The sequence below is a fragment of the Sesamum indicum genome, linkage group LG4 (genome assembly GCF_026168435.1).
Source record: "Sesamum indicum cultivar Baizhima isolate 11 linkage group LG4, ASM2616843v1, whole genome shotgun sequence".
Lineage (NCBI taxonomy): Eukaryota > Viridiplantae > Streptophyta > Magnoliopsida > Lamiales > Pedaliaceae > Sesamum > Sesamum indicum.
In genome coordinates this window covers 16,271,372-16,295,167 of record NC_142660.1, presented here as the reverse complement: position 1 = coordinate 16,295,167, position 23,796 = coordinate 16,271,372, and the positions used below count along the sequence as shown (strand labels likewise).

The 23,796-nt window shown below is 31.6% G+C and overlaps 3 protein-coding genes across 4 annotated transcripts; all 3 read right to left on the bottom strand.

The window, feature by feature from the left end:
• Positions 1 to 9,901: 9,901 nt before the first annotated feature.
• On the bottom strand, positions 9,902 to 13,086 carry EMB1417 (Pentatricopeptide repeat (PPR) superfamily protein). 2 transcript variants are annotated; one of them, XM_011078457.3, is made up of 6 exons: positions 12,854 to 13,086; positions 12,073 to 12,160; positions 11,031 to 11,129; positions 10,738 to 10,881; positions 10,446 to 10,658; positions 9,902 to 10,263 (listed from the first exon to the last, which is right to left on the bottom strand). In XM_011078457.3, the coding sequence occupies exons 2-6, from the start codon at positions 12,157 to 12,159 to the stop codon at positions 9,919 to 9,921; spliced, it is 888 nt and encodes a 295-aa protein (XP_011076759.1). In that variant the 5' UTR covers position 12,160; positions 12,854 to 13,086; the 3' UTR covers positions 9,902 to 9,918. The 2 variants fall into 2 exon arrangements, with proteins under 2 accessions (XP_011076759.1, XP_088735516.1); XM_088879390.1 differs by lacking the exon at positions 12,854 to 13,086 and adding an exon at positions 11,230 to 11,849.
• Positions 13,087 to 14,626: 1,540 nt separating this feature from the next.
• LOC105160929 (7-deoxyloganetic acid glucosyl transferase) lies at positions 14,627 to 19,128 on the bottom strand. Its single transcript, XM_011078456.3, has 2 exons — positions 18,557 to 19,128; positions 14,627 to 15,714 (listed from the first exon to the last, which is right to left on the bottom strand). The coding sequence occupies exons 1-2, from the start codon at positions 19,038 to 19,040 to the stop codon at positions 14,771 to 14,773; spliced, it is 1,428 nt and encodes a 475-aa protein (XP_011076758.1). The 5' UTR covers positions 19,041 to 19,128; the 3' UTR covers positions 14,627 to 14,770.
• Positions 19,129 to 21,160: 2,032 nt separating this feature from the next.
• On the bottom strand, positions 21,161 to 23,499 carry LOC105160927 (7-deoxyloganetic acid glucosyltransferase). Its single transcript, XM_011078455.3, has 2 exons — positions 22,960 to 23,499; positions 21,161 to 22,212 (listed from the first exon to the last, which is right to left on the bottom strand). The coding sequence occupies exons 1-2, from the start codon at positions 23,471 to 23,473 to the stop codon at positions 21,257 to 21,259; spliced, it is 1,470 nt and encodes a 489-aa protein (XP_011076757.1). The 5' UTR covers positions 23,474 to 23,499; the 3' UTR covers positions 21,161 to 21,256.
• Between the last annotated feature and the right edge of the window lie 297 nt (positions 23,500 to 23,796).

Here is a 23,796-nt window from a genome sequence, read left to right as displayed (position 1 = left end):
AAGAAGAGAGAGATAAACATTTTCTGTGTTCATAGCCGAGGGGGAGATCTCCCTTTTTAAGGGGTGAAAGGATGATAAAGAATGAAAGCCTTGGCTTTCCTAAAGCCATCACGTTAGCTAAGGAAAGACACCATAGTTGCCGGTGAAATGAGAGTTAGGGTTAGGGTTAACAAATAAGTAGGTAAGTAACCGGTTCGGATCGGGACGGATTGGGTCGGTAAGTGGGCCTGCCAGGTGGATCGGTTAGTGGGCCTCCTAAATAAGTTATTGGGCCACCTAATATATAACACCATCCTTAAATTATTATTCGAGTAGCAAAATGACTCTTAGATAAAGTATAAAAAGTACAAAAAAGACTCTGTCATTTGCAATTGTTGGTGTAGACCACCTTGCCATTAGGACCAAAATGCCCATAATTCATCGGTATAAAAATGGCTGGAAGTGAACATTTTTTTTCTTGCACCAATTTGTTGATTGTTTGTGACAATTACCAAATAAATTTAGGAGATTTTAGAAATATTATGATGCATTATTATTATTGGCAAAAATTTCAATGTCTAGAGGTAGCTAACAAATTATTTACTTTTCGTGCTGTCGGTCACAATATTATTTTAGTGATTTTTGTAGTATGAAATATGAATGCAAAAAGAGAACAGCAATTCGAACATCTTCGACGAAAAAATAATTTAGGAACGAAATTTGTAGGTTGTGCAAATTGAAATATACGTAAATCTGTATTTTGAGAAAAATTAATTTGGGATTTAGTGTTCTTGAAGAAAGCCCTCACTTTGGCATCAGACTATTTCTCTTTTGTTAAATCATTTTCAATGAAATTAATTTTTTTAATTATTATTATTGTTATTTATTTTATAAGAAAAATCAGTTGTTCTTTTTTCTCACTCTTTAGATTTCCCACCTCATTTTGGATATTTTCGTAATTATACTGTATCTACTAGCGTGTCATAACATGTCATGTCGACTCATTTTCTTAGGCTGATGTAATGGTATCAACGTATTTTGCTCTAAAAATTAATTTTGTTATTTTTTTTTTGTAGTTTGGCGATTAACAAGAGGTTTTTTTTTTTTTTTTTTTTTGCTTTATACGTTTTATATTTTTTTGAGGGTCATTTTCCGATTTGGGTGATGGTTCAAGTGGGGTGAACGTAGTTAATTCAAAAGAAAATTTTATTTTTAAGTAAAAAGATAGAGAAATTGTATGTTTATATAATAATAAATTATTATTTAAATTATAATTATTTGAAGTTAAATATTAACCTTTTCAAATTTTTGAATTTGAAATATTATTTGATATGAAAATATTTTAATAAACTTTGACCACAAATAATAATAATAATAATAAAATTTAATTTTTAAAATAAAAACTTAGATAAGTTGTATTTTTATAAGTAATAGATTAGTTTTAAAATATTATTGGAATTAAAACTATTTGTGTTTGAGATAATTTTAATTTCTTTTTATTATTTTTTAATTTGAATTATTATTTGTTTGTGAATATTTGAGCAAAAAATATAATAAATAATTTTTTTTTTAGTTTTTTACAAACAATAAGCATAAATTCTCTTATTTGGATTGTTGTAGAGTCTTGAGGTTCAAATCAATACGCTTTGACAGGAAAATATAAAACATTAAAATAAAATAAAAGAAAATGCAAATTGGAGGCTATCTCTTGATATATGGCAGATGTACTAATTTTTTTTTTGGATAAATGCAAATTTTATTAAATAAATGATAGAACATCGGTACAATACAATATGAAAGGCTAGACAGTCACCTCGACAGGCCAAGGGATCCGTCATAAACGAAAAAGTGTACAAATACTAATAGAAGAAGATAAATTAATACTAAGTATCCGTTGTTGATAGATGTAGTAATTTAAATTGTGGAGTTGCATAGTAGTTGAGGAATTATGTTTATCAGGTTCTGATGATCACTAATATAGTGAAGGTTGTATTAAGATTTTTTTTATACTATATTTATTATTTTTAGATAAATTTTGAATTTATTTTATCAATTCAAGGTTTTTATGTTGCAGTCTCGATACATCATAAATTTTAATATGTATAGACTCAACGTAACCATTCGATTATTTTGGTATTTGTGATTCATATAAAATCATATAAGTGGAGAAAATTTATAAGTAGACGCCTCCATGCAACAGGTATAATTATTGCAACTCTTAACATTCTTACGACCTTCACTTATATTTCTCTTACGACCTATCTGACTTACAGATAGGGCTGTAATCGAGGCATTCTCGACATAATTCTGATGGTAGTTTGTTTTGGGCTTCAGATTCAAGAGAAATTAGATCTTTTCAACTTACTTCAAATTAATTCCTCGACTGGGAGTTTTCTATATTACCCTTATAAATATATTTTCTTTTTTACAAAGAAAATATTTCAACGGCAAAATGAATCTTTCACGATTTTTTTAATTGGGATAGTCATAACGTATTTACTCGAAATTTATTATAGTGTACGTCTTTATTTTAGCCACATAATTAGATTTCGATCCCTAATTTTCTTCATACTCTGGTCCCTAAATTTCTTCCTCTTCATCCGTTTTTCATTTTTAATTTTGTACCTTTTCATTTCATCTTCTAAACTATTTAAATATCCCTTAAATTATTTCATGATTTTATAGACTTGTTGAAAGAGGCCGCGGTGTTATTGCGTATCATCCTCCACAGTAAAAATGCACCCCTTTGAGCCACCCTATCATGCATGGACACAGATACGGATACATCAATACGAAAAATATAAATTGATTAGGACACGATACAACACTGACATGACTATATATAATACATATTTTTATTATATATATTCTCAATTTCTCATAAAATTAAAATATACAATATCAAAAATACGAAGATAAAATATATAATAAACATGTCTCAAATCTATATTTTTTGAACCAAATGTGGCTTAAAAATATACATAATTAATTTATTTTAAAAATTACACGGTAAAAGAAATTCTATTATTCAAATTAGTTAAATCATCATGACAATCTCTCGTATTTTTAGTAATTTTATCCCAAAACTTTTAGTTTGAGATGAGTGAATTAATTTTTTTCTTTTGTATTAAGCCCAAAATTCTTTTTTTTTTTTTTAAAAAAAGACAACCAAAAACTTTTTAAAATTATAAGAAAAACCCTAAACGTGTCAAACACGTCAACATGCATGTCTCTATCGTATTAGTCGTTGTGTCTTTTTTTCTCTTTTTCATTTTATAATGTCCAAATATATCCGAATCATATTCATATTTGACATGTATCTAATATTATATCGAATAATTTTTTAGAATGTCCGTACGATTACAGTAGCCACCTAAATTTTACTCATAGTTTGAATAGGAAAGGGTGAGGTGGTGGCGTAAAGCTTTGTAATAGAGTGGATGAGCAGTGTGCAGAGTGGCCACGAAAGGCATGTGATGTTTGATATTGCAAAGAAAGAATGATTAAATGTGGATTTCGTGAACCGTGCGCTTGTGCGTGTGCAGGCCCCATTTTTAGCAATCTATGGCTTTGTTTGGTTTTGTGTTTTTACATTTCTCGAGATAAGATAAAACACATTCAATATTTGATTTTGTGTTTTTACAAATTATCTGCGTATTTTTATATTTTTATATATTCTCGCGCAAATCCACCCTCCTAATTTTATCTCATCTTATCTAATTTTATTTGAGAGTAAATTACCTCTTTTCAGGTATAATATAATTACAAATACGAACTATTAATTAAAAAATTATAAATATCTTTTTATTATTTGATGAAATATGTAATCCTTAGATAGAGATATGAAATTGTCAACTTTGCTCATACTCTATCTTTTTATTTTTGTTTTAAATAAAAACTTATAAAAAAATCGAACGGGATGGATGGAAAAATTTTAAAAATTATAAAAATTATCCACTTAGTCATAAAAAGTAAATAAAATTATAAATTTTTAATCCATAAGGGCATTTTGATCAGTTTACCATAAAAAATGAATGAAACGAATTAGGTTAATTGTTAGACAACTGTTAAAATCAGGAGGGGTATTGATAATTTTTCAAACAACGAGGGGGTATGCGTAATTATGTCAAACCTCAGGTGAGGTCATCGTAATTTATCTTTTATTTTAAGTTAAATTATATTGATATTTTCTGAAATAAGATCAAAATATATAAATATTCTATATATATATATATATTGTAAAATTTAACTAAATCTCTTTAGATTATAGTTATAATAAAATTATAGCTACATCTTTTGAAATTATAGTTAATATTTATAACTACACCTCATATTCAAACACAAAACTTACATAAATACCACTTGAAAAATATTACAGTAACACCCCTCAGAGGGTGTAACTGTAATTATGCAAAACACAAAAAGATGTTTGTGTAACTAACTTCAGGGGGTGACAATGTATTTTGCCCTTTATTTTCATAGAAAAAGGGTAAATTACAATGTGCATACCTAAAGTTTGATATATTTATGAATATTCCTCATTATTTGTGAAATTATCGATACTTCCTGATGTTCGATGAAATTATGCAATTCCTGGATGCAACCATAGAATTATCCTCGTGCTGCATTTTTTTGCTTTTGTTTTTTTTTTTAAATTGAAAAATTGTAAAAAATTGAATGAGATGGAGGAAAAAATTTGAAAAATTATAAAACAAAATTATCCACTTAATCTATAAAAATATTTCAGAGAAATTTTAAAAATGAGTAAAATTGTGATTTATTGTACTCAAAAACATTTTGATTATATCACAACAAAAAATAGATGAAAATCTAAAGAAAGTTAACAGATTGGCCTAGTTGTAGGATGATGGTTAAAATAAGGGCTATTGGTCATTTTCCAAATAATGAGGGAATAATTATAATTATGTCAAATCTCATGGGTGCTCGTCATAATTTACCCCTCCAAAAAATAAAATAAGATAAGTTTAGTTGAAATCAGATTCATTTTTGAAGTATGTGATTGGATACGAAATAAAAGTTTAATGATAATAGATTATGTGACGTATTAGATGTTTTACGTAAGAAAGAAAATATAATGATTATAGGTGATGTTTCTTAATAGTAGTAAAATATATTTTTGATACTTATTTATGTCAATTATACTTAGACCCATATGAAAATGTAAAATTACACTCTATCATAAATAAAATTTAAAATTACATTTACATCCCCTCCAAAAATTCATCAATTATACCTAGACATATTTTGTTAGAATTTGGATGAAAAATACTGACATAAACAAACCCCTCATTTAACGTTTTTATGTAATAATTCTGTACTTATAAAGAAAAAATATAATGATATTAACCCCACTCCATATATATATATGACATTTATCCCTTTATAAGTAGAAGAATTTACATAAAAACGTTAAATGAGGGGTCAAATTAAAAACTTATGTAATTTTTACTTACGTCAGTATTTTTCATTCAATCTCTAACAAAAAAAGCTTAGGTGTAAATCGATAATTTTCAGAAGGGAGTGTAAGTATAATTTTATTTTTTTTAAAAAAAATATAATTGAATATTTTCAGATAAAATTTAAATATAATTAACTCTATTTATTTTATTAGATAAAAAAAATTATTGTTACAACCAAATACCAGCTTGAGTTGATGGAATGGAGTGAGATGAAATATATATAATAACCACATCAGTGCTCCAAATGATTTCACCTTTTTTATTTTCAAATTTCAAAATTCAGACGGATGTGAAATATTTTATTTTTTTTGATTTAGGAAATATATTGTTGTTGATATAACTTCATTTCACAAATATTTTACTCTTTCTTAATAATTTTAATTTTTTGAAATTTCATATATATATGCACAAACAATTGAGTTTGTATTTTTGTGAGGTTTTGAAAACAAGAATCTGACCCCTCTCTATCTTGCTGTGTTTTTTACTTGCCTAATTTGAAACTGATTTTCATATTTTAATCTGACTAGTGTAAAACCATAGTTATATAACTTAATTTTTTTATATAATAAACAAATCTTTTTTGTAGATTAAAATTTTTTATTTTTAATAGATAAAATATAGTAGTTTTGAATTTTTAATCTATTTTGATTGTTATAAAAGACAATATTTTTTGATATATACAATATATTTTCAGTTGCTGCTAATCAAATGTTATGTGTTACTGTGGCAAGAAAGTGTGTATGAGAAAAATAAAAACTCTGACGAATGAGATTCTCACTTTAATGTGGTCCTTAAAAATCTCATTTAAAGACCAAAATGAGATTTTTATTGCCCCAATCATCATTATTATGTTACTCCTCCTTGAAATCGTGAGCTAAATTAAGACTACAACGTGCGATGGAGGAATTTCTTGCTACTGAAATTAGAATGGAGAATGATTATAGGAATCTCATATTTGGTACTCATGTGGCCGTTAAATAATTTACGAAAATAACCATGTAATGCTCACGTGGCTGTTAAGTGGGTGTTTTGGAGGAAAAATTTGGTCTTGTTCATCATCATGGACGACTCTTCTTCCATTTTGTCCAACCTGCTGGGAGCCCAAGTATAACTTTCTTCTCCCTTGTGCAAATTGGGGGTTTTCCCACTTGCAATATTGTCACTCTTATAAAACCTTCTTTCTGTACTCGAGCTCGTCCACGAGGCTCTCATACACATATTTTTACTGCAACCATATGATACTTGATTTTGTAGCGGCTGAATCACTTGATGAAGTCATATTTTTAGCACGAGACCTTTAATTCTCATGAGTTTGAAAGAACCCAAATTATATCAATCCTAATTTTATTATTTGACTTCTCTTACTAAAAGTTGCAGATATAATTCCTCAAAAAACAAAGCATGTGCTTCTCACGCCCCAACTAATCAATGTCCATATCAGTATCACTTGGCTATTTTCATCAAATACTTAATGACATCAATGAGAAAAATCGTAACTTACTGTCCTTAAAGTAAGAATCTTATAATCATTGGACAAAAAATGAACAAAGGCTAAATTATGAAATCAATATTGAGATTTTTCTGTGAAATGCACATTCCTCTTTTCCCTCTAAAATGGCGCACTTAATGGCTATGTGAGTCTCACGTGGTCATTTCTGTTAATTATTTAACGACAGAACTATAAATGACATAAAATGTAAGATACTATTCCTAAAATGAAATTCCTATATTAGGACAAAAAATAAACAGGGCCTAAGTTATAAGACCAAAATGAGATTTTCCCTCTAACTTCTCAATCCTCTATTATCTTTTGATAATTATTTCTTTCTTTTAAAAAAAATAATTTCATGTATCTTTTTTGTCATCATTTTTAATAAATTCATTATTTCTATATATTTTATCAAATAATAAATACTTTATTCAAACTAATATAAAAAAAATTACACACACAAAATGTGCCACAAATTTCTAATATTAACAAAGTCCCAATAAAATACATTAACAAAATTACCCCTATTTAACAAGACAATACCAAATAAGTTCTTCTCTCTTTTTTTTCTTTTTCTACTAACCTCTTCATTATTTATTTCTTAATTTTGTCCTTATCTCTTATCTCATTTTTCTTTCCCTCTTTCCACTAACCTCTTTTTGTTTAATTTTGTCACCCCTTATCTCTCATTTCACTTTTTTCATTCAAAGCCTTTTTATTTTATTTTATTTTTACTGATTCTTTAATTATTTTGCTTATCATAAATTATTTTATAACAAATTCTAATAAATATTTATAGTTTTAATTTTTAAATATTATGCGGACAATGCCGCTGCCAGCCTATATAGTAGAGCAAGGGCATTTTATCCTATAGGGTTTCCCCCTCCTTCATCACCCAATCCACACGTACTGTAGGTCTGGGAAAAAGATAAGTTCAAACAAAATAGACAAGCTTTAGATGCTTTCTTCTTTATGGCTCCTGTATATTAGAACTCATCTAAGAACATGTTAAATTTTAATTTTTTTTAAATTAAATTTGTATTTTTTTCGAGAATAAAGTTTGTAAATGTACCCGTTCTATTAGAGTTTGGACAAAATAAATTAATGTTAATAAACTTTCAATTTTACCCCGCATTTAGCATTTTGTATAATTTATTGATACTAATACGTTAGCAATATTTTTATACTTGTAAGGGGTACATATAACATGTATAAAGTAAAAATGGTGTAACAATAATCATATATTCTTCCAAATTATATCATTGGATAAAATATAACCGTTTATGACTAGAATTAGTCATATTGTCAATAATTTATACAAAATGTTGATGAGGCGTAAATTTAAAAATTTATCTACTTTTTGTTGAGATTAGCATATTCCGTCCAAACCTTAATGAAAGAAATATAGTTGCAAACATAAAACTCTCCAAAGGGGGTGCAAGTATAATTTTAGATATTTTTGAAAATGTGTAATTTTGTATTTTCAAAAAAAATTTAAATGTAATTGACTCATAAATAAATAATAAAACTAATGGAAAAAAGTAGAGAAATACTTATCCAAATTAAGCGAGCTTGGACCAAGTCAACAAATTATATGATAGGTATAGTATATTTTTGTTGAACACTCTTTTGAAATTATACTAATCATTTGACAAATGTATTATATATTAGTTTAGGTTTCTTTTTAAGTTCATTCCCCGAAAGTGGGGTGGTAGTTCAATTTTATTTGCACATATATACTATTATAAAATAAACATTGTAGTGGTACCAACTTTTAAATATCTAAATTTATTCTTTAATTTATTTAACACGTTCAATAAAATTTAATCAAAATAGTAATTATAAATTTTTTCTCAATAAATTCACTAAGATACACTTCAAACTTGCACACCCCTCAACTTTTGGTACAATTTTATGTTTTGAAGCCACTATCTCACTACAAATATCTAACTCATCAATAAAAAAAGACTTAAATATTTATAACTTTTAAATTTTTACATACGTATCCAGATCGATAAAAGACTTAATTATTTATGACTTTTAAATTTTTTACACACATATAGCGTGTACCTTGTAATGCTATTGTAAATCAAACAAGAACCGAAATGGCACCAGATTTTCTTTTTTCTCGACTCTCCAAGGAAATAAAATGCATCATCATTCTCATAATTGCTCTCTCTCTCTCTCTCTCTCTCTCTCTCTCTCTCTCTCTCTCTCCCCCCCCCCCCCTCTCTCTCTCCCTCCCTCCCTCCCTCCCTCCCCCCCCCCCCCCCCCCTCTCTCTCTCTCCCTCCCTCCCTCCCTCCCTCCCCCCCCCCTCCCTCCCTCCCTCTCTCTCTCTCTCTCTCTCTCTCTCTCTCTCTCATAATCACAATACAGTTAATATACTAATTATATACAATTAATATACTAATTATCGGTAGCATGCATGCAGTAAGAAAATAATTACTATTAAGAAAACAATCCACATATTCATAAAATTCGAATTCATGAGCTCATAATCATGATACCTCATCTTTGACAATTAGATTATACATCATTGCCCTCGATATGAATTGCTACTTGGATAATTTCGTATGTCTATAAGCATTATAATATTACAATTTTATCCCAAAAAAATTGTTCAGGATAATTAGATCCATAATTACGGTATCTAAATGTAATATTATGACAGACTTCACACCCAAACAATTGACGTAATCACTGAGTATAAAACCAACAAGAAAATTGGACTTACACAAATTTCTTTTCCCTTTTCCAATAATGAAAATACCAAATCGAATTAAACCCACTTATAATTATCCCAATCAATCAGGTCTTTTTAGTGTTTATTCATCTTGTTACAATGTTCAACAGATGGCTGAAGATCTTTCATAAACAACTCTAAAGTTTGATATATTATGCAGGAGAAATAATTTTCTGAATTGAGTATGAGAAAATGTGGAACTGTTAAGGAATACACAAATATTTGTCAATCTGTATTGGATGAGCCAGCAGTTTCAGGCAGATAAAAGTTATCAGCCTCATCACAGTCATCAAAACTAACATCTGTATTCTCATGCACTTCCCATGACTCACTATTAGCTTCTGTAGCAGATGTTTTTGCCTTGCTATCGGTATCAATTTGGACATGGTATTTTGTTCTAATTTTGACACGCTTACCTTTAATATAGCGGTATTCCCATTTTGGTGGAGGATATTTCTTTTTCAATTTCTCATATTTGTCCAGCATGTCAAGTTTCTTGAAAACATCTCCAACCATCGTAACTATTGACATAGTCGGCCGGATACCAAGCTCTTCCATGTCTGCAAATATCTACAATTGAAATCAACAATCAACTTGAGCAACAGATTTTTATGTAGTAATAAATCTTTGAAACGTGCGTAAAAAGAAATCCTGTCTGAACGTTGAACTTAATGAGGAATGACATCGAATTACTTATTAGTTACCCATGAAGAATCTGTAAATATGGGATGGTAAAAGTTGAAAGGGGGTACCTCAAACATTTTTTCGTGCATTTCTCGTTGATAGTAGATAGAAATCATTCTTTCAAAGAAGATACGTGGCATGCTTTCCAAGTTCTCGGAAAATAATGTCAGCCATAGCTCTTCAGCCTCATCAAGCCTTCCATCCTCAGCCAAAGCATTCAGCAATATGTAATAGGTCCCCATCGTTCTTCCTTGACCTTTGCTTAGCATCCATTTTGTCACCTGCACTGCAATTCATAACTGAATCAAACAATTCCAAGCTAAAAACAGAGAGGGAAAAAGAAAATGTGGATGAATATACCTGAATTATCCTCTTCCACTCCTTTTCATTCTCAAGGTTTTTTAAAGCTTTCTTCACTGTGATCAAGGGGAATTCTAATTCCCAAGCAATGAAAGAATCAAGTGCACCATATACTTCCTCTTTGACATTTGATAATCCCTTTATCTAAAATGCCAGACAGAAATAGAATTACTTCTCTGTTTTTCAAGAAGCTGACTGGCAAGAAAATAGAACAAGTCTACAACACCGGTGGAAATTAATCAAACACTGCTGTTTACTTTGAACTAGACATAAAAATAGGAAAATCAGCTTACACATTCAACAAGCTTCAGAGACTTTGAAATGGTCCCTATCTTCTTTTTTGTTCTCCATACACGAGGATATCTTGGTCGAGGACCTTTAGCAGCACATTCCTGAAAAATATAGCAAGAAAACAAGTGTCCTGAGTGGATAATCTTATCAGGGATATATTACACCTAGCATCAGAAACAAACAAAAAATCAGCTACCCCACATCTCGGAAATATTCTTTGCTCTCCGTTCCCTTCATTCTCCCAAATAGTTCATGAAATTTTCCAATCTCTTAAAGGTCATACACTTAACCAGTTTTTCCACTTTCTTTGTTGAGCCGAGCTTTTAAATATGTCCATCTTCAAACCTCTGCAAGATGCCGCGACAACCCTCTTTCTTTTCTTATCCAATAAACAAGTTAATCCATTACAGGGGTTAAATCAAGAGATCCCCTAGACGATATCAACTTGCCATAATACCACATCATAAGTATCATTCGGCTACTGCAGTTATTATTGATGCCCTCTCATGGGCAATCAGTCCCACATCGAATTGCCTGTCATATACAGCCCAAGCAAATCCCATCTTCATCTTATTATAACTTCATACTGTCTCTTCATTAAGATTATTGTTAAATATTGGGGACAGCTGAAAGATATCATTAGTGATCGAGACTCTCGTTTCACAGGCGCATTCTGGACTGGAGCTCTAGTTGAGTCAGACTTAAGTTGAACTCAAGCTACCACCGAGAATTGTTCACACAATACCCCCAATGCGTGCACTCACAACTAATCAGGAGTGTAGCTAAGAAATATTTCTTCTGGCCTCAGGACAATCTACTGTCTACAATTTCAATAAAGATGTAAATCACAAATTATACTTTGTCCGACAACAGAAGAGAACGAGACAATTAAAAGTTGAATAGCATATCGATTACCAAGTCATAATCTCCCATTACAAGGAAGACACAAAAATTCGGAAATGCACTAATATTACTGATACAAAGTTTAAAAAGAAAAAAAACAAAAAAGCTACAAAAAGGATGTCCCTCTAACAAAAAGCTTACCACCAGACATGGACAGCGATTCCTCCCAAGCTTGACTGAATCTAATCTCATACTGATAGTGGCCAGAGGATGCCTCAAACTCAGCATCCTAAAAAGAAAACAAAAGAATATGAATATGCTGAAGATATAACCTAAATGGTAATAACAAACCCCGAATCAAACACCTAAAGGGCCATCCCGGAAGGCAAAATCAAAATTTTTGTACTATAATCATGCAGCCAAACTTAGATGCCATGGGAAAGAGGCAAGGATTCTTCGCAATCCCAACAAGTTAGGCGAGAAGAGAAAAAACAAGTAAGCATATACACTTAGAGTCCGGCTACCACACTTCACAAAACTGGAACTTGCACTTGAAGAATTTTCCCTTTTAGTAGGGAAGAAATTTGTTACAATAAGTGCAATATTCGTCGCGAGATGCTTTAGTAACGAAATCTGCTACCTCATTTATCAACAAACAGAGACAGCAACGCTGCTTCTGTCTAACCAAAAAACAGCAAAACAAAAGGGGCTCAATCTAGCTATGTTTTAACAACAAATACTTGAAGTTAACAGCAAAATCGCAAAAAATAGATTGCAATTCTGCACCCCTAATTTACTTTTCCCTCCACCAACAATTCCCAATTAATAATAGTCATAAAAAATTTCACTCTCAAACCACAATAATAGAATCTTATTATTTATAATGAATTGCACAACTTTCACAAGACCCAATCAAAATGCTTATACGCTTATTTGAAAGAGAAAAGAGAGGGGTTATTGTGAGAAAAACGAGGGAGAGTACCTAAGAACAAGGATGGCCCCGATGGCAGCAACAATTGAGCTTTGAGGTGTGCCGGAGGCGACGACAGTGCTCTAAGGTCCGGAGACACCGACGACGGAGCTTGGAGACGGACCGGCGATGGATCAACTCTTGAAAATTTAGGTCTTGGAGCTGATTCTCTTTGATCGAAAGAAACGAGAGAGAGAGAGAAGTTTCTATCCAGGTTATCTACTTATCTATCTAATAAATGTTTAAATTACTGCTATATAGATATTTTATATATAGAGAATATATATTGAAAATGTAAAACTAAATTAAGAGAGAGAAACGGTCCGAAAAAAGGGTACTTAAGGAATACATTTAGGTTTGTCATAATTTTTAATATTTTTTTTTATTTGAAAAAAAATATAAATATTTTTTAGAATTAATGCTTATCTAATAAATACCAGGTTATATAAGAATGTATTTATTAAACGATCATTAATTTTTAAATTATTTATAATTTTTTAAATAATTATAAATATTTATAATTATGACAAATTTTAGAGGAGCCAATTATAATTTGTCTAAAAGTTAAAAATTAGTGCCAACAAATTTCATTGTTTTTTAGAAAAATTTAGATTTTGAGACTATCATTTCTATTATCAATTTTACATTTTTCGAAAATTTAAAATATTGTTAGAAGAAAAATAATTCATACTTATAATATATACTTAAAATATATATAATTTATAAAAATATATTATTTCAAACTAATAATCATAACCCACCCCTAAAGGGAGGGGGGTGGGGGGCGTGGTGTTAATTTTTTTATAATATATAATTTTTATCGATTAAATCTAAACTCTTAATTTTTTTTATAAAAATTTAGAATTCAACGGTTAAGATTAATTTATTAGATCTATATAATCAATATAGATTCAACGGTCATTAAAATGAAAAATAATATATATTAAGTAAGGGTGTAACAGTTATTTTTTAAAAAAAAAATTAATGCCGTTAATTAGACTTTACGGAGATGGGCGATTGAGCTAAATTTAAGAAAACACAGAGGAATTTTTAGTCTATTTTAAAACAAAGGCCGATTTTTAGTGGACTTTCTAAAACACATGGGGTTTTTATGCGTTTTACCCCAATAAATTAGGCAATAAATTAGATCAATCATCAATACATTAATACAACAAAGAAAAATAAAATAAATTGCGATTAACTAATATTAAGTGATATAAATACTCACATAACTGGCAAGACTCAAACTTATTTATGAAATCTGAATTTTAACCATTAGACTAAGACATCATTAGTTTATCTTTTACTCATTAATTTTTAGGTCAAGAGACAAACACTTTCACTATTTTGTTAATACTTCACTTTTACCCTTCAAATAATTGGCGTTCCTTTTTTATGGGTAAAATTTATTTTAGTATTCGATATCTAATTGCAACTTTAAAATAGTCCATATTTTTTTTTTAAGTAACCTCAAATTAGTTGTTTTGTGAAAATCACCCTTTGTGAAAATGACCAATCACATAGTAAATATGATACATTTACTTTGTAATTGGTTTAATTCGACCAACCTAATACTTTCTGTCTCATACCCACAATTTTTGCTGAGTACTTTCTATCTCTTACCCAGAACTCGTATCATTATCTTTGAATTTTAAGATTGTCCATGTAGCATTAATCCATAAAAGCAATAGCAAATGTAACGGACAATGGGAATAGATGATTCCATCCGCCATCCGTCTTGATGGAATTATTATCTTTTTGCCATCAACTCTTCACACTCCTATAGAAACAAATAACTCACCACACTTGCAACTATGGTGAAAAATTTCATTCAACTCATCAGACGATACAGAAACAAACAGTTTAATCATATCACACAGCCTCCCAGTGATAACTCACAAGAGGAGTAACACAACCGGCAGCGAACAATCACTCATAAGGGACTGGTGCGCTCATTGACTTTATGTCTTCTACAAGACGCTCGAAATTATTATGCGATGACCCACCGTTGCTCAAGCATCGTTTAGCCGATTTCGCCATTTGATCGGCCCTCTCCAGAAACTTCTCTTTCCCCACATCCATAAGGCTCCTGACCATTTTCTCGATTATACTTCTATCGCAAGTGTCTTTCATGTCCAATCCCAGCTTCCACGCCTCCTCAACCAACCTACTATTTACCTGTTGATCGATGAAATAGGGCCAGCATATCATCGGCACCCCCTCGTATATGCTCTCCAGAGTCGAGTTCCATCCACTGTGAGTCAAAAACCCTCCAACAGACGGATGGGCCAAGACCTCCTCTTGAGGCGTCCAACCGACAATGTATCCCCTCTCTTTTGTAGCTTTTGATAGTTCCACCGGAACTTCACTTTCCCAGCTTTTCGCTGCAATAGAGTCCGGCCTTATGACCCATAGGAAACGTTGGCCGCTATTTACCAAACCGTGCCAGAATTCCATTAGTTGATTGCTTGTCGTAACTGCTAGACTCCCAAAGCTCACATAGATCACTGACTTGGGCGGTTGAGAATCGAGCCATGCGATACAGGACCTGTCCTCTTCCCATAAGCTATTTGAAAACGCTGTCGGCGACGTTGCTTTTGCCGCTAGTTTGGCTTTCAAATGCGCGTGGAGTGGTCCAATGGTATAAATATTTGGACACATGCTACGCATCTCCGCAAGAATTGGACCTTCGAGTTCCTCAAATGTGTTGAGAATGAGACCGTAGGCTCGGGGATTTTCTTCGCTCTCCGTCTTATACAGTTGAATATTTGGATCAGCTAAATCACCGGACCGACAAAAACTCGGCAAATCTCGACGCCGGAGGTATCTTTCCATGCCTGGAACACTCTTTACCAATATATCCAAGTCATCTCCTACAATAGAAAAGAGCTATAAGAATATACGCATCAGCCATGTAGTTGCAAATGTGAGCAACAGATACAAGGCCTTTAATTTGTCTTAAAGCATGGAGGGGAGAAAAAAATATGAAGATGACTTAGAACTTGGCTGCAAAGGAATCAGGCATTTCTTGGCTCATAGATAGTGCCGGGAAAATAAATCAAACTATTTGATACTCGACTGAAATCGATCGATAAATGTTCCTTTGAACCTGATTTGTTAAACTTAACAAACTAAACTTGAACCAAAAAAATTTGTTCGACAGACTTTCGAGTTCGCCTCTAGCTCGATTAGATTACTATAAAAATAATAAAATATACTTAAAAATATTTAATTATTCAAGTTCAACTTATGTTTGATCTAATCAAAGCCCATTTGAGGTCGATTAAATCAATAATGAAACCAAATTCAAATCCATTTTTAAGTTTGATAATAATTCAAACAAAATTTGAGCAATAGTTTGTTCAACTTAATTCGAATAATGTACCCTACTAATAGATTGTTATTTTCAAAATGGGTTCAATTGAACCCAAATTTTAACATCTAGAGGTGACAAATAATCTCCTATAAAGGTTACTCTATAACTAAATGAACCGTGTGCATTTCTAGCTTTTCAACAAAGTAAAAGAGATCTGCTTTGCAATTTCCAGCATGGTAAACTGGAGATTGGTGAGAGACAACAGCCTACTTCTGCCAGAAAATTTAGCACCGTTTGGTTAAACTTATTTATAAGTTCATACATCCTATGACATGATTTTCAAGCTTATTTTATCCAAGACCCGACCGGCCAAGACCTAAGACAGTAATCGGACAACTTAATTTATGCGAAAAATGAAAGCATGAGGCCGAATTAAATGGTTTCATGTAGGAATGAATAAGAAACATTAAGCCTCAATTGATGAATTAGGACGAGAAATTAGCTCTTCCAATGAATTGGGAAAAAAATGAGCGCTTTAGAGAAAAAGAGGGGAATTTGGCAAATTAGGGATCATGGAACAAGAATGCGTGTATTAACCATTTATCCACATCTCACCAGCCTCATTCACGCGTGAAGAACACACGTTGAATGTGGTTTTTCAAAATGAAAGGACTAAACTGTATCACCCTATATAGTTTTGTAGTTACAGGACAAAAAATAAATTATCATACTAGTTTATAAGTGTGAGGGATTTGGAGTAACCATCTTTTGATTAACTAGAAAACCCTCAAATATATTTGTTTCTTCACAAGATGAGCATGATGTAGAATAAAAGGCGGATGCATTCTGGAAGCATTTGGATAGGCAGAAGTTGAAGGTGTAGTGCCTTGCAGTGTAGTTTAATAGTAGAATTTCAAACGGTCATAACTTTTGATTTGAGAGGAGTTACGAGGCGATTTATTAAACGTTTCAATCGTCTTCGAGAGGATAATCCAACCTCCCACTTCTATTGTACTGAGGGCCACCATTTGTTTAGATCACCCTACGGGCATTTCTTTAGATTTTCCTATTTTTTTAGCCGATTTGAGTTACTTTTCATATATTTTATGGTTATTGTTTGGCTTGGTATTTTTCTATACTATTGCTAGGGAGTTGGTATATTTTTGGACCGGGTTCATGGGTTTTTGTGACGGTCCAAAATGTAGTCTGTTTTCAGCCTTGTTTTAAGCATCTTTCAATTTCGAGTTTTCAGAATATTGGAGACGCGTTCTTCTTTATTCTTCAATTTCTATTGCTTCCGCACTATCAGACCATCTCTTCAAATATACACATTTAAAAATAAATATAAAATATTAAGTCCAATCAATTCTATACTTTATTTATGTTGTCTTTGTAATTAAATAAATATAATAAAATTTTAAATTATGCACACATGGGCATCAAGGGGGAGAACCTTAAAGTAACTACCATGATTGACAAATTTCAGAGTGTCTCAAATGCCCCTAATTATGTTTAGATCCCACAAATAACCATTTTTTCTAATTACTTAAAATTTTGACCAATTATTTATTTTATATTTCTCATTTTTCATTCAATTAAACAAATATAATAAAAATTTCATTTTGCACACGTATCAAATGTGTTCCAATCGCCCGTTATAATTTAAGACTCCACAATTTTTGGTTTTAATTTCTTCACCTAACTACAATTAGATGGCTAATTTTATGAATCAAGCAAAATTAGTGATGGTTTGATTTAATCTTTTTTTTGGGTATCTATTAGCATTTTCACGTAGAGTAAAATACAACTAACCGATTTAATGAATAATGGCAGGTCTTCCATCAACATCAAGAAGAACATGAAAAGATAACCACAAACCCTAAAAGGAAGGGAAAAATAAAAAACCCTCTTCTCCACTGTCCGAATTCTTGATTTTGATATTTGCTTTGTCCAAAACCATTTTATCTAGAAAATTTTAATTGTTAAAAAAGATGAAGCATGTAATATTATGTCCATAATATCTTCAAAAACCCGTTTAATGCAATTTAAACAGTATTACAAATGATCAAATTATATTCTCTTATTATAAAAGAATAGCAATTTATCGTCTGTATTTTCGAAAAATACAATAAATAAATTACTGTAATTTAAAAAATACACAATCATAAATTGCTATTTTTTTTCATTAGAGATAACTCGCAAATTTGCAATATCAGGCAGGTTGCTAGCAGTTTTCCCCTACACATTCCTGTAGGTGAAATATTTCTTATAAAGGATTTAACACATTTAAAAATTGAAACTGTCGTAAAAATTAATATATTAACATACCTAATAAAACAATAATTCATAAAAAAACAAGAACACAAAGAATTTTCTCCACGTATGAGTCTATGACTAACCTTCAAAAGGAATCTCTCCAGCTTCGATGATTTTGGGAATACAGAAGAACACCCAAAGACAGGCAGCGCTGATCGTCCTGATATAGAAAATCGGAACCCTGACTTCATTAGCAACGTCACAAGTAAAACCCAGAATCCCATCAGCTATAACACAGGAAAACCCTCCACAGCGCAGCACCTCCTTGAACAGCGGCTTAGTCTTGCTCTTCAGGGAGTCGAAGAGCTCCAGGAAGCGGTCGCCCCGGGGGTGGGCTTCCGGCAGCCCATCTGAGATCGTCTGGATTCGGAATCCCGGGTAGGAGCTGAAGCGGGTTTGGATGTTGGAGTGGCGCAGGAGGCGGGCGTGGATGTGGTCGGTGACTAGGAACGTGACGTCTATGTGGGCAAGGCAGAGGAGCTCGGCGAGCTTGAGGGTTGAGTTGACGGGGCCTTGGAGAGGTAGAGGGAAGATGAGCACGTGAGGTGGGCGTGGGTTTTGAGACATTGGGAATGGAGAGAAGATGGAACGGTATGGAGTTATGTGTGAGTGGTATTGATTATTCTCTTGGTGGACTTATGCCCACGATACGAGGTTTTGGACAGTAGAGCAGATTCGAGTTGAGTTTTATCGAATTTGGGACTTATTATTATTATTATTATTTTTGTAATTTGGTGTAATTATATGAATTTTTATTTTTAAAATTTATTTTTTGATTGATTTATTGAAATTTAAATGAATTATTTTCAGTCGAAGTACACATCTTTATACGCTAAAGCATGTTAAAGTGGTATATCTTTACTTTTATAAGCATAGTTTAATTAAAAAAGATTTGTTCCACCTACAATAAATCGGCAAGTCAATTGGGATAAATATGACTTTTTATTCAACTTTTTACTGATGTTAGCACTAATTAATAAATAAATTTATTTGTTGGATAAAAATAAATATCAATAATACTAAAGGTGATTTCTCACGTCATATAAGATGTATATGTAATTAAATTAAACTTTATAGGAGAGTGGTATAACTATCAATGATTTTAAATGAATTTAAAATTTGTTTTGATTTCTTCTATTTTAGTCCATTTTTATTAGGGTAAGATACACTTTATCTTTCTGAACTATTTGTCATGCAACATCTACTTCTAAACTAACAAATATAACATTTACACCTTACAATTAAATTTTTAGACAATATTACCCTTGTGCTATATATATATTTAGTTCAAAGAATTGTGTTTAGCAATTTTTCATTTTAAGTTTAATTAAAATTATCTTAATTGAAAAAAATATTTTTTATTTATAGTAAAATAAAATATAGTTCGAATTTTTTATTTACAAACTGAAAGTTAAGTAATGAGTGAGTACAATAAACTCACAAAAAAAATTTATAAAAGATTTTGTTAATTTAGTAATAAAATTAAACTACTAACTATTTATTCTTTTAGATAAAAATGAGTAATTATATACTGATTTTTAAAACATATTTTCTCTAAAGTAAGTGATAAAAGTATTCATTCTTTTCTAAAAATATTTAATTAAGCATATATATATTTGTCAATTTATTTTAAAAAGCGTATATGAATTGTTGGTTATATTATATTTATTGTGTATATACTATATATATATGTATATATATTAATTTTATACTCAACTTTTAATTTAAATTCTTCACTAATTAAATTAATTTTAATAATAAATTAATATAATGATGATTTAATAAGTAAAATACTAAAACATATTGAAAATAATATAATTGTTCATAGCATAATGGACATTTTTATCCAATTAGAAGGACAAGTGTTGCATTTATTAATTTGGAGTGTAAATATTACATTAAAAATAGTTCAAAGAAATAAAGTATATTTTTTACCCTTTTTATTATGATTGGATTCGAAATTCGCCGGATCTCACCCCAAATTAGTCTGAAACTCATCTTAATCCCAAATTCCAAACATCTCATTGTAAAATGAGATTATTTGTTTCTTCAATTAGTTAATATATTTTTTTAAAATAAAGTTCTTATTATAAATATTTAATAAAATACTATTATGATAATAGTATAACCTATGTTAGAAATATATGCATTGGAAAAAAAATAAAAATATTAAATAATTTGCAAATATTACGCAAGGAGCAAGGTTTGGGGCAATCTGATATGGGTTTTAGACAGAGATCTGAGATCCATCCAAAACCTCAATCAACTAAATTCATAAAATGAAAGTAAAATGCATAAACTCTTCATGTATTTTAAAAAGTCTGTTAAAAATAGGTTAAAAATCTCCTTGTGTTTCTTAAATTAGACGTAGCTCCATCTCTTCATCTCTGTTAAATCCAATTAACGGTGTCAATTTTTTTATAAAATAATTGTTATACCCTTACTTAATATATATATATATATATTTCAAACTATCAATTATGATTTATAGCAAATTAAAAGATTCAATGAATCTTAAATTGGGATATAAAAATTATTCGATAATTAAAAGCCGCATAAAGGGCATGTGCACCTTAAATTTTTATGATTTTTTTGCATCATTTTGAAAACACAAGAAGTTAACTTAGATCTTTATTTTCAAGAAGAGGGTTTTCTTAACAATTCAAATATCATGAAGACCAACGGAATTTATACCTAAAGACGGGTAATTTAATTTGATCTAAAAAAATTTGAACATTTAACATTACTTATTTATAATAGAATAGAAAACCCTAACCATAAAACTAGTTCCATGTTGTGGGTATGTTCATAAACTTGATGTCATCAATCAAACGATCCAAATCTGCATAAGACGACCCACCTTCACTCACGCTTGCCTTAGCTAATTTCGCCATTTCATCAGCCCTTTCCAAGAACTCATTCTTCCTCGACTCCATTAGCTCCCTAATCATCTTTTCCACTACAACTCTATCACACGTATCTTTCATGTCCAACCCTAACTTCCACACCTCTCCCACATACCTACTATTCACTTGTTGATCAACAAAATATGGCCAACAAATCATGGGTTTCCCCTCGACTATGCTCTCCAGAGTCGAGTTCCAGCCGCTGTGCGTTAGAAACCCTCCGATTGCTGGGTGGCCCAAAACCTCGTCTTGGGGAGCCCAAGTGACAATATACCCTCTTTCTTTCGTCCCTCTTGACAGTTCCGAGGGAATCTCCTCAGTCTCCGAGTCCAGCCCAGTAACTGAACCAGGCCTCCGAACCCACAAAAATCTTGACCCGCTATTCACCAACCCATGCCAAATCTCAAAGAGCTGGTCCTTTGTTATCACAGCAAGACTTCCAATGCTGACATAGATAACCGACTTCGAGGGCTGGGTATCAAGCCAAGAAATGCAGCTACTGTCTTCCCTCCAGATGCTATTGGAAGTGATGGTGGGCTGAGCTTCCGGACCTGTTTCTGCTGCCAGTCGTGTTTTCAAGTGGGCATGGAGGGGCCCGACAGCATAGATGTTTGGGCAGACATTTAGCATTTGGGATAATATGGGCGCCTCAAGTTCTTCAAATGTATTGAAAATCAGCCCCTGAGCAAGTGGGATGTGCTTGTCCTCCTTAAGGACTAGTTGGATTGTAACATGGTTAACGTCGTTGGTTCGATAGAAGCTGGGAAGATCACGGCGTCTAATGATTCCTTCCATCCCGGGTGCATTTCTTATAATCTCATCTAAGTTGTCATCTATACCAAACCAAAAAAATAAAATAAAATGGAAATACATAGTTAAAGAAGCTCAAGTCATGAACCTGAAAACCGGCAACTTTTTAATTCTACTTACCTACCAAACGAACCTATCCAAGAGTGAACGTAAAGATGGACATATGGATTGGCATATATGTCATGTGGTAGGTGATATGATAATTTTATGCATTAAATATCCTTATCACAAACTAGTTTCCAATATGCTTCACTTTTCACTCATCCCACTTTTTGTAGCGTCTCTATATATACCTAATATCCACTATCAATAAAGTATAATTGTCTATAACAGTCACAAAGAAATTTTAATCCTCATCACGAGTAGCTAAACGGTGTGAAGATCAAAGAAATTAAAGGAGACTGAAAGATTGAATTTTTTATTTCAAATCTACTATATGTTATCTGTTTTTTTCATTTAACATAGACGCCCACATGTACAAAGATTATGTTATTTATTTGGGTATTTTAATTGAAATAAAAAATGTAATAAAATTTGGAATTAAATAATATACAATTTGGTAAAGAGAAGGTGGGATTGGAGGAAAATGGATTAGGTTACTGGACTTTAAACTATCGTAAACAGAAGTAATTCAAATATCATAAAGATCGATCACAACGACGAATTTTCTTCGTGCTTCCATTATCAAATTAACTATATATATATATATATATCCATGAAAGGCAATCTAGGTTTCTGAAAAAAGATTAAGATAATTGTGTTCTACACACCTTTGAACGGAAACTCCCCAGCTTCAATGAGTTTAGGCAAACACAGATAAGTCCACAATCCACACGGACTAATAGTGTCAAAATACAGCAACGGGACACCAATTTCTCCAGCTATACCGGCAGCAAAAGTGAAAATCCCATCAGCAATTATGCAAGTCACCGGATTCTCAGAACCAGGGCCGTATACTCCAGAAGTCACCATACACCGGAAAATCGGGACAGCCACAGCGTCTATGGATTGCAGCAGGTTCCATATTTCGTCCGCAGTCCGGGGATTCTCTTCTGGCAGGCCGTCAGGGACTGTGTCGAAACGAAAGTTGCTATATCTTTTGAAGTAAACTTCAGCTCCGGTGCAATTCCGGAGGCGTTCTTGGATGTGGAGAGTGTTGAGGAAGGTGACCTGGATTTGGCCAAGGCAGAGAAGTTCAGCGAGTTTGAGCATACAGTTGACGGGGCCCTGGAGGGGTAGAGGGAAAATGAGTACATGGGGAGAAACAGCTCTTTGATCAGACATTTTACTGGGTTTGTTTGATCAATTGTTTCACTTTTCTTTCGGGAAAAAGTCCCAGGTTTTTTAATAATGAAGCCTGTTCGAGTGTTGGCTTCATTGATGTCAATTACTGTTTTGTCCCCTTAAATTCAGGGTAGCCCACTGGTTGATGTTAGGGTTTATGGGAATTTCAGGTAGTATTTAGCATACGTCAATTTTTGGACCAGTTCTTGAAATCATTATTGATCTTAGTTTGGCTGATAGTGTCTGAATTCTTTTTTGCCGAGTTAGCTAAAATAGCACGTCTTTGGATAATAAAATACTCTCTTTATTTGGAAGCTATTAGT

Bases quoted from the DNA above. Each gene is read 5' to 3' on its own strand.
- EMB1417 (XM_011078457.3), bottom strand. From the start codon at position 12,159: ATGCTGAGTTTGAGGCATCCTCTGGCCACTATCAGTATGAGATTAGAT. The intron at 11,130-12,072 runs GTAAGCTTTTTG...TATATTTTTCAG, and splicing joins ATCGCTGTCCATGTCTGGTG to GAATGTGCTGCTAAAGGTCC. The intron at 10,264-10,445 runs GTACCCCCTTTC...TTTCAATTGTAG, and splicing joins TGCACGAAAAAATGTTTGAG to ATATTTGCAGACATGGAAGA.
- LOC105160929 (XM_011078456.3), bottom strand. From the start codon at position 19,040: ATGTCTCAAAACCCACGCCCACCTCACGTGCTCATCTTCCCTCTACCT. The intron at 15,715-18,556 runs GTTAGTCATAGA...TTTCTATTGTAG, and splicing joins TGGAGAGATTCCTTTTGAAG to GAGATGACTTGGATATATTG.
- LOC105160927 (XM_011078455.3), bottom strand. From the start codon at position 23,473: ATGTCTGATCAAAGAGCTGTTTCTCCCCATGTACTCATTTTCCCTCTA. The intron at 22,213-22,959 runs GTGTGTAGAACA...GGTTTGGTATAG, and splicing joins TGGGGAGTTTCCGTTCAAAG to ATGACAACTTAGATGAGATT.